Source organism: Triturus cristatus, chromosome 8 (assembly GCF_964204655.1).
Source record: "Triturus cristatus chromosome 8, aTriCri1.1, whole genome shotgun sequence".
Taxonomy (NCBI): domain Eukaryota; kingdom Metazoa; phylum Chordata; class Amphibia; order Caudata; family Salamandridae; genus Triturus; species Triturus cristatus.
In genome coordinates, this window is record NC_140591.1 from 1,599,009,046 (window position 1) to 1,599,019,682 (window position 10,637).

Sequence of the window (10,637 nt, forward strand, 5' to 3'; positions counted from 1 at the left end):
CACTATGGGTGTCCTCGCGTATGCGTACACGTAGTGGTACGGGCCGTACACGCGCCTCTACGCTGCCTATCACTATGGGTGTCCTCGCGTATGCGTACACGTAGTGGTACGGGCCGTACATGCGCCTGTACGCTCCCTATCACTACGTGTACGCAGACGCGAGAACACCCATAGTGATAGGGAGCGTACAGGCGCGTGTACGGCCCGTACCACTACGAGTACGCATACGCGAGGACACCCATAGTGATAGGGAGCGTACAGGCGTGTGTACGGCCCGTACCACTATGAGTACGCATACGCGAGGACACCCATAGTGATAGGGAGCGTACAGGCGTTTGTACGGCCCGTACCACTACGAGTACGCATACGCGAGGACACCCATAGTGATAGTGAACGTAGGCACACGTGTACGGGCCGTTGCTATGCATTTGGGGTGCCCTAGGGCCCCGGAACGCACCGTACCTGTGTGTGAAGCTCCAAATTACATAGGGGACACATGAGGGACAAGTATTAAGGCCTACATGCATGCTGGTTGTCATGGAGACCAAGTTCAAATTTTGAATTTGTTCAGGAAGGTGCACAGCAGAATTCAGTTGGAATGAATCTACTTTGTTGCAATGTGTTTGTGGGGCTGACATCATGCAGGAGAAAAAACATATTGAGAACCCACAGACTGCTAGGTTTGAAGGGATTGGAGGAAACATAGGATGCAAATGTGAGTGACCAATCACTCTGTACTCCTGTGCATGAGATGGGCCAGCAAGGCAGATATAAGGCAGCCAGGTCCCATGAGGGAGCACTTGCCTGCACATCTCTGTATTCCACGACCCAGCTGCTGCTACTGATTCCCTGGAACCATATCAAGGGCTGTGGAGAGGTCACAGCCATTCACCCTGGAGGAGAACATGGCTTTGGTGGATGTGATCCTCCCACGGTACCCCATGCTGTATGGGCGACCAGGTTATCAGGTGAGTGCAGTGTCCACTGGCACAGACTGTGTCCCTTTTTTGTGACTGTGACTTCTGCCATTGTGTCCAGGTGTGACACACATGCTATGTACTGTAGGGGGGGTCCCAGGGGGGGAATGCCTGATGTCTCCCAGCAGTGCCCAGAGACAGGAGGGGTGGGTGCCTATCACTCCCAGCAGTGCCCTGAGACAGGAGGGGTGGGTGCCTATCACTCCCAGCAGTGCCCTGAGACAGGAGGGGTGGGTGCCTATCACTCCCAGCAGTGCCCTGAGACAGGAGGGAAGGGTGCCTATCACTCCCAGCAGTGCCCAGAGACAGGAGGGGTGGGTGCAGAGTCCTTCCAGCAGTGCCCTGAGACAGGAGGGGTGGGTGCCTATCACTCCCAGCAGTGCCCAGAGACAGGAGGGGTGGGTGCAGAGTCCTCGCAGCAGTGCCCTGAGACAGGAGGGGTGGGTTCCGATCACTCCCAGCAGTGCCCAGACACAGGAGGGGTGGGTGCCTATCACTCCCAGCAGTGCCCAGACACAGGAGGGGTGGGTGCAGAGTCCTCCCAGCAGTGCCCTGAGACAGGAGGGGTGGGTGCCTATCACTCCCAGCAATGCCCAGAGACAGGAGGGGTGGGTGCAGAGTCCTCCCAGCAGTGCCCAGTCACAGGAGTGGTGGGTGCCTATCACTCCCAGCAGTGCCCAGACACAGGAGGGGTGGGTGCCTATCACTCCCAGCAGTGCCCATACACAGGAGGGGTGGGTGCAGAGTCCTCCCAGCAGTGCCCTGAGACAGGAGGGGTGGGTGCCTATCACTCCCAGCAGTGCCGAGACACAGGAGGGGTGGGTGCCTATCACTCCCAGCAGTGCCCAGACACAGGAGGGGTGGGTGCAGAGTCCTCCCAGCAGTGCCCTGAGACAGGAGGGGTGGGTGCCTATCACTCCCAGCAGTGCCCAGAGACAGGAGGGGTGGGTGCAGAGTCCTCCCAGCAGTGCCCAGTCACAGGAGTGGTGGGTGCCTATCACTCCCAGCAGTGCCCTGAGACAGGAGGGGTGGGTGCCTATCACTCCCAGCAGTGCCCAGCGACAGGAGGGGTGGGTGTGATGCACAGTGTGAGCCTGGATCATTGATTGTGTAGTTGCCCTCATTCCACCTGTGTCCTTTCAATGGCACGTACTGCTTTTGGCCTTCCCCCAGAGGATCATGTCCCTATGACAAAGGTGCAATGCGTTGGATGCATACTATGCCTTGTTGTAAACAGCAAATGTGTTCTAATCTGTGTCCCTGTGACATGTGCCAGGTGTATTGATGTAGTGTCACTTGTTCATCCTCACAGGTAGACGCCTCTGCCAAGGAGCAGATATGGCTGGACGCCGTCAGCGCCGTGAGGAGTGCGGATGGTCGGAAGCGGCGCCTGTCCCAGGTGAGGAAACGCTGGCAGGATATCCGGTGCTGGACGCGGAGGATCGCACGGGTCCTGCTGGGGGACTCACCTGAGAGCCATAAGAACCGCGGGCGCCGCCGTCTCTCCCACATCCAGAAACGTGTGCTGGCGGTGGTCTTTCCATACTTGGACAGGCGCCTACAGGAGATGCAGCAGCCGGAAGGGGGTAGGTACATGTGTGTGTTTGTTGTGTTTCACCAGCATTTGTAAGTGCACTGTTCCATGGATACACTTCCAGGGTTTATGGTGCTGTGCAGATCCTGTTACCCACAGTATTGCAGTGCTCTCCTGCCTCCCTTCCCCTCCTTGCAATGTGTTCCCTGGTCTGTGTGTAGTCACTCCATCACAAGGTTATGTAGCCTGACACCTTCTCCAAGTGTGCAATGCCTGCAGCATCATGTGTGGGGGTGGTGTGTAACAGGTTTTGTGACCTTGCCTGTGCCCTGTCCAGTTCTGGACTTGTGGGTTCCATGTCAGTTGGCAATAATGCTGATTCCAGACATGGGAGTTAATCTCTTGAGTGCGAGGCCTTCCAGCAGGCATGTCCCATGTGGTGGCCTGTGACATGATGTGCATGAGTGTGCGTTACGCATAGTGCAGGGATGTTAGCGTGTGTTGCAGTCATTCCCATTCAGGAGCATGGAGTTGTGTGGCCACTACTGTCCCCAGGGGCATCTTTTCCTAGGTATCATGTGTGTAATCCGAGAATGTCGACAATCTCTGTGTCTACAGCATAGGTTGTGCTCTGTGCCATTGTCCCCTGGCACCATGTATATTGACGTGAGATGTATTACAAGTGTCCACTGTCCAGCCTGACCTGATTTTCCAAGTACATACTCACGGTGGCCATTGCCTGTGTGTCTTGTTGCTATCATCTGATGATGCCCATTTGTACATGATTATTTGGACAGGCGCACCTTGGGTATTTTGTGTGCAATATTGAATTATTGCATCCCATGTGTATTTCACCCAGACTAAGAGATGTAAGTGCTTCCTGTGTCTCCACAGATTTGTCTCATGTAGGGGGTGGGTGGTGCGGGCATGGCCTACATGTCAAGACCTGTAATCTTCTTGCTAGGACTGGCCAGTGTGTGATGTTTGTCTGGACATACACTCAAGGTGCTGTGTGCCAGTCAGGGTGGGCATGTTATCAGTATTACCGATGCTGCATGTGCCTCTAGTTCCTGGATGTGGTCCCTGCTCATCCCTATTGCCTGCCACGCTGTGTGGTGCAGATGCAGTGCTGGATTGTCCCCAGGGCCTTGCTCCTCAGTCAAAATTCCATGTCATCTCATTTGCTATTGTGTCATGCTCTCCATAGTTTTTCCATGGCATGGTGGGTCACACAATTGTGTCTTGCAGGGCCTACATATGTACCTTGTTTTGTAGTTGTAACTCTTCCTTTGTTTCAGGCTATGCACTATAACCTAAGTAGATTTGACTCATGTGACATATGTATACAGGTGTATGATTAATTTCTGTCTCTTCACCCTGCCCACAGCATCGTCGGGGGACACGGAGGAAGACATGGACACAGACGGCGCGGAGGGACCGAGCACCAGTGCCAGCGGTGACATCGTGCCTGGCACTTCGAGTGGGACTGAGGCGGAGGAGAGTGAACCCGGGGACCTGTCGACTGGCACAACAGAGTATGAAGCTGACGGGTCCGAGGATGATCTCTCCGAGTGGGCGGTGGCTGCACCACCATCTGACAGCAGCCCTACATCTCGCACCGCCCCCTCCATTGGCATCAGCCACCTCCCACGTGCTCGTGTCCCTTCCCAAAGTGCCCGGTCACCACATGTCTCCTTCCTGCCAGGCACCGCACCCCCTGCCCCTGTCTCCACTGCTGCCGCCAATGCTGAGTCTGTGGACATCCAGCGGCAGTTGCAGATTGGTCAGACTGCGATCCTTAATGTCCTCCATGCCCACAGCCAGGTCCTCAACAACATGGAGGCATACTTGGAGGGCATTCATTCATCGCAGGCTGACCAACGCAACTTGCTGAGGTCCATAGACTCCACACTGACTGCAGCAGTGGGTCTCCTGCAGCGCTACGTCCCACCCCCTACCCCTGCCCCTGCCTCTTCCACACTTCCCACTCCCATGCCTGTCCCACATACACCCAGACGTAAGCATGCACCCACCACAACAGACACAGGCACCACACCAGCAGGGAAGGTCCGCCGCACACCTCCTGACACGCACACACAGGGTGAAGTAGGCACACCCACTGGGTCGGGGGGCAAACGTGTGACACGCAGCCAGAGTGGGAGTCCGCATTCCACCCAATCCACTCCCTCCAAATCCCCTCCCCTCAGCTATCCTGGCCACATCTCCCCCAAAAGACTCCTTCATGGCCGCTCTGTCCCTGAGCCCCACAGTGACACCATCCCGCAAGCGGTCAAGGAAGTCCACGGTCAGGGTGCTTGAGTCCCCCCCCCTGTCCACACCCTCCCGCAGTGGCGCTGCGACCGATCCCTCTGACCCCCCCCCCCTCCTTGGGGCCTGTGGTTCCTTCGGGTGCAGGGGAGTCCCTGGAGGACCTTGCCGAGGTGTGCAGCGCGCTCCTAGAATCCACCTTTGGCCCTGCCCCACCCCCTGTGGTGGAGTCCTCCATCCCTGCACCCACGTCGCCTACCCTTCGCCCTCCTGTCCCTGCGGTGCCTGTTCCTTCCCCCCCACATGATGCCCTCACCCCTGTGGAAGACAACGGCTTGTAACTGTGCAGGCAAGCTAGGGGACACGCATCCCACTGTGTCCCCCATCCAGCTGTGACTCCTGGACTGCCCTATGGGCTTTGTAAATATTGAACTTACTACATACCAGTTTTTGGATCATGCTGAATAAAGCTATTTATTTTTTGCCCTTGGAACACTCCTGCTTTGCTGGCATTGCTGTTGGTGGGGCTGCTACATGGTTGTGGGTGGTGTTCATGTGTTGGGTGTGTGGGAAATGTAGTAGTGTGCTGCTCATAGGGGGGACCCTGGGATCTGTGTGCCATCACACGGTGTTAGCTAGCTTTCTCCATTCATGTAAGCAGTTGCTGCATGTTGCAATTGTCCCAAGGTGTATTCCTTCCTCTGTGTACCCTGACTTCTTCCCTGCAGGGTGTCCCCTGACTTTAGCGCAGAGCTGTGTGTACATTAGCTGGGTGTGTGACGGAGTCCTTCAACTTTGCACATGCATGCTGAGCCATTCTCCACCTGCATCATTCGTGGCATCCTTGGTAGTCATTGTACTTGTGTATGTGGACTATTGACATGACTTCATGTGGATATGTTTTCTTTTTGGCCCTATGCATGCGTATACTCCCAGCCTCGCACACATGTGGTACATGTACTGCAGGGTCTTTGTGCACCTGACTGACATTTGTGGGCATGGTATCTGTGGCTTCTCCACCCTTTGCGTTCCATGGGCACTGCTGGGAATGTTAGGCATCCACCTCTCCTGTCTCTGGGCACTGCTGGGAGGACTCTGCACCCACCCCTCTCATGTCTGGGCACAGCTGGGAGGACTCTGCACCCACCCCTCCTGTGTCTGGGCACTGCTGGGAGGACTCTGCACACACCCCTCCTGTGTCTGGGCACAGCTGGGAGTGTTAGGCACCCACCCCTCCTGTGTCTGGGCACTGCTGGGAGTGATAGGCACCCACCCCTCCTGTCTCTGGGCACTGCTGGGAGTGATAGGCACCCACCCCTCCTGTCTCTGGGCACTGCTGGGAGGACTCTGCACCCACCCCTCCTGTCTCTGGGCACTGCTGGGAGGACTCTGCACCCACCCCTCTCATGTCTGGGCACTGCTGGGAGGACTCTGCACCCACCCCTCCTGTCTCTGGGCACTGCTGGGAGGACTCTGCACCCACCCCTCCTGTCTCTGGGCACTGCTGGGAGGACTCTGCACCCACCCCTCCTGTCTCTGGGCACTGCTGGGAGTGATAGGCACCCACCCCTCCTGTCTCTGGGCACTGCTGGGAGGACTCTGCACCCACCCCTCTCATGTCTGGGCACTGCTGGGAGGACTCTGCACCCACCCCTCCTGTCTCTGGGCACTGCTGGGAGGACTCTGCACCCACCCCTCCTGTCTCTGGGCACTGCTGGGAGGACTCTGCACACACCCCTCCTGTGTCTGGGCACTGCTGGGAGTGATAGGCACCCACCCCTCCTGTCTCTGGGCACTGCTGGGAGTGTTAGGCACCCACCCCTCCTGTGTCTGGGCACTGCTGGGAGGACTCTGCGCTCACCCCTCCTGTGTCTGGGCACTGCTGGGAGTGATAGGCACCCACCCCTCCAGTCTCTGGGCACTGCTGGGAGGACTCTGCACCCACCCCTCTCATGTCTGGGCACTGCTGGGAGGACTCTGCACCCACCCCTCCTGTGTCTCGGCACTGATGGGAGTAATAGGCACCCACCCCTCCTGTCTCTGGGCACTGCTGGGAGTGTTAGGCACCCACCCCTCCTGTGTCTGGGCACTGCTGGGAGGACTCTGCACACACCCCTCCTGTGTCTGGGCACTGCTGGGAGTGATAGGCACCCACCCCTCTCATGTCTGGGCACTGCTGGGAGGACTCTGCTCACACCCCTCCTGTGTCCGGGCACTGCTGGGAGTGATAGGCACCCACCCCTCCTGTCTCTGAGCACTGCTGGGAGTGTTAGGCACCCACCCCTCCTGTGACTGGGCACTGCTGGGAGGACTCTGCACCCACCCCTCCTGTGTCTGGGCACTGCTGGGAGGACTCTGCACCCACCCCTCCGGTCTCTGGGCACTGCTGGGAGTGTTAGGCACCCACCCCTCCTGTGTCTGGGCACTGCTGGGAGGACTCTGCACCCACCCCTCCTGTCTCTGGGCACTGCTGGGAGGACTCTGCACCCACCTCTCCTATTTCACAATATGTACGCTCATAACATACACGGATGTGTGTACGCTCCATGCATTCGAGGTGGGGGTACGTGTCGTACTTACACTGTTGGGGGGGTACGCTCCATGCATTCGAGGTGAGGGTATGTGTCGTACTTACACTGTTGGGGTGGGGGGTACGCTCCATACGTACGCGGGTGGGGGTACGTGTCGTACTTACACTGTTGGCATGGGGGTACGCTCCATGCATACGCGGGTGAGGGTACGTGTCATGCTTGCACTGTTGGGGTGGGGGGTACGCTCCATGCATTCGAGGTGAGGGTACGTGTCGTACTTACACTGTTGGGGTGGGGGGTACGCTCCATACGTATGCGGGTGGGGGTACGTGTCGTACTTGCTCTGTTGGCATGGGGGTACGCTCCATGCATATGCGGGTGGGGGTACGTGTCGTACTTACACTGTTGGCATGGGGGTACGCTCCATACGTACGCGGGTGGGGGTACGTGTCGTACTTACACTGTTGGCATGGGGGTACGCTCCATACGTACGCGGGTGGGGGTACGTGTCATACTTACACTGTTGGCATGGGGGGTACTCTCCATGCATACACGGGTGAGGGTACGTGTCGTGCTTACACTGTTGGGGTGGGGGGTACGCTCCATGCATTCGAGGTAAGGGTACGTGTTGTGCTTACACTGTTGGGGTGGGGGGTACGCTCCATGCATTCGAGGTGAGGGTACGTGTCGTACTTACACTGTTGGGGTGGGGGGTACGCTCCATACGTACGCGGGTGAGGGTACGGGTCATACTTACACTGTTGGGGTGGGGGTACGCTCCATACGTACACGGGTGAGGGTACGGATCGTACTTACACTGTTGGGGTGGGGGGTACGCTCAATGCATACGCGGGTGGGGGGACGTGTCGTACTTACACTGTTGGCATGGGGGGTACGCTCCTTGCATTCGCGGGTGGGGGTACGTGTCGTACGTACAATGTTGGCATGGGGGGTACGCTCCTTGCATACGCGGGTGGGGGTACGTGTCGTACTTACACTGTTGGGGTGGGGGGTACGCTCCATACGTACGCGGGTGAGGGTACGGGTCGTTCTTACACTGTTGGGGTGGGGGTACGCTCCATACGTCCGCGGGTGAGGGTACGGGTCGTACTTACACTGTTGGGGGGTATGCTCCATGCATTCGAGGTGAGGGTACGGGTCGTACTTACACTGTTGGGGTGGGGGTACGCTCCATACGTACGCGGGTGGGGGTACGGGTCGTACTTACACTGTTGGGGTGGGGGGTACGCTCCTTGCATACGCGGGTGGGGGTACGTGTCGTACTTACACTGTTGGCATGGGGGGTACGCTCCATGCATTCACGGGTGGGGGTACGTGTCGTACTTACACTGTTGGCATGGGGGTACGCTCCTTGCATTCGCGGGTGGGGGTACGTGTCGTACTTACACTGTTGGCATGGGGGGTACGCTCCTTGCATTCGCGGGTGGGGGTACGTGTCGTACTTACGCTGTTGGCATGGGGGGTACGCTCCTTGCATACGCGGGTGGGGGTACGTGTCGTACTTACACTGTTGGGGTTGGGGGTACGCTCCATGCATACGGGGTGGGGGTACGGTCCGTACATATCCGTCCCCACGCTATGTGATGCTTGTGCGGCCCGTACCCAGGCATTTGCCACATGGGTACGAGCCGTCCCGCCATTGTTGGGGTGACATAGGTGTGGGCGTGGTACGACTCGTACCCACGCTCTTAAGGCGTGGGTACGGGACGTACCTGTCTGGTTGTGTTGCAGGTTCGCGTCGTCAAGAACTTCCGTTGTGGCGGTCGCTGGCTTAGCTGGCCACGCCCCCACCCCCTCGTAGTGACCAGGGCCTGAGGGTCAGGTATGTCCAGGGCATGTGTGCTGTGTGACTATGGTGGGGGTTTTGTGGCCGGCCCCTGGTCCTGCCCCCCCCCCTTTCCCCCCTCTCTTTCTTGTTCTGACCTTCTACGGCTTCTGCGTCGTAACCTGTAGAGGAGGTGGACTGCTATGAGGGCCGGGATGACACGTAGGTTCGGGTCCATGTCTGTCCGTCACGTACGGGTACTCCTTGTTCGCGTCGTCCTGTCTGTCCGTCGCGTACTGGTACTCCTTGTTCGCGTCGTCCTGATTTCCTGGCAGTTTTTGGCTGCCGGAAAATATTCACCGTGCGGGATGACGTCGGTGCGAATCGTAATTCCTGGTTCGTGAATGGCAGGCTGCGTGCGTCCCGACGTCAGGTCGGCGCTTTCCCCGATCGCATTTGTATGTTTATTTTGTTCGGTCGGGGTTTCGTACGATTCGTACGGAAATGGTGTTTCCGTGCGAATCGTAATTCCATGTTGGTATATTTTGATGACCGGGTACGCGTCGGACGGAGAATATGCTCCGTCCGACGGTTCGTACCCGGTTTTTACAGGATCGTGATCGGCGCCTAAGCAGGAGACCTTTGTCAAAATGTTACCTTCAGACATAGAAACTTTTCCAGAGCTTTTTCTCACATCGTCAGCTGAGGCACTTTTTAAATCTGGATTTGCATCTTCGTCATCAGCTTGGTTCTGTGGGAGCCTTCGGTCACTTCCTGGAAGTCTCATTGACGAAGATGAGCTCAAGAGCAACAGCGCGGCAAACCTGGATTTCAGGCCGGGTTGTGGCTCGAGGTCAGCAGCTTGGCTTTCGTCAACGGGTCAGTCACCTTATGGAACTTTTTATAAAACAATTCAAAAACATCTCCAAACTACTGGAAATGGCTCCAGAAGGTCCTTTTGGCATACCAATGTGTCCACAATACACATCCAAGGGTCTCTGATTTGCTATTTGGGATGTTAGGACTACATTTCTCACAATGCACCTGACCAAATCCTTAAAAGTCAAACTGAAGGTGGCCAGCTGGTTTCTTCTTGGTGGAGATGATGAAAGTGGAGCTATTTTATCCTGTTGATTTCAGGGAGTCCATTCCTTCACTTTGTGGAGCAAGGCAAAAGTCCTTAAGGCTGTAGTTCCCAAAGTGTGCCGCAGGTGCTGTTCTTATGAATGCAGTCCTCTTGGGGCAGGCCAGAGTTCCAGCAGGGCAGTCCTTCTTCTCCTTGTAATTTCAAGCAGGGAACTGAAGTGCTTTGCAGCTCTCCCATACTTATCCACAGTCTTTGGGTGACAAGCAGGGGGCATCCTGAACAATGGTGTACAGGGTGACACCCAGAAGTTTGACCACTTCCTCCAGAGTTTGGCAAAATCTTGATTCAGAAGGCACTGTAGCTCAAAATCCAAAATGAAGAATTCTACCCCTGGAGGTTAGGGTCTGGCTACCCCAACCCACTGGCCTGGCTAGTTTTCTCTAACACTCCCCTT

The 10,637-nt window shown here is 56.9% G+C and overlaps 1 protein-coding gene across 1 annotated transcript in view; it reads right to left on the reverse strand.

Moving 5' to 3' along the window:
• Positions 1 to 9,883, reverse strand: part of LOC146806289 (olfactory receptor 56A4-like) — a 110,020-nt gene extending 100,137 nt beyond the window's left edge. The window contains exon 1 of the mRNA XM_085623935.1: positions 9,754 to 9,883. Within this exon, the coding sequence (XP_085480061.1) occupies positions 9,754 to 9,883 (130 nt within the window). The remainder of the gene's footprint in view (positions 1 to 9,753) is intronic.
• Positions 9,884 to 10,637: the final 754 nt, after the last annotated feature.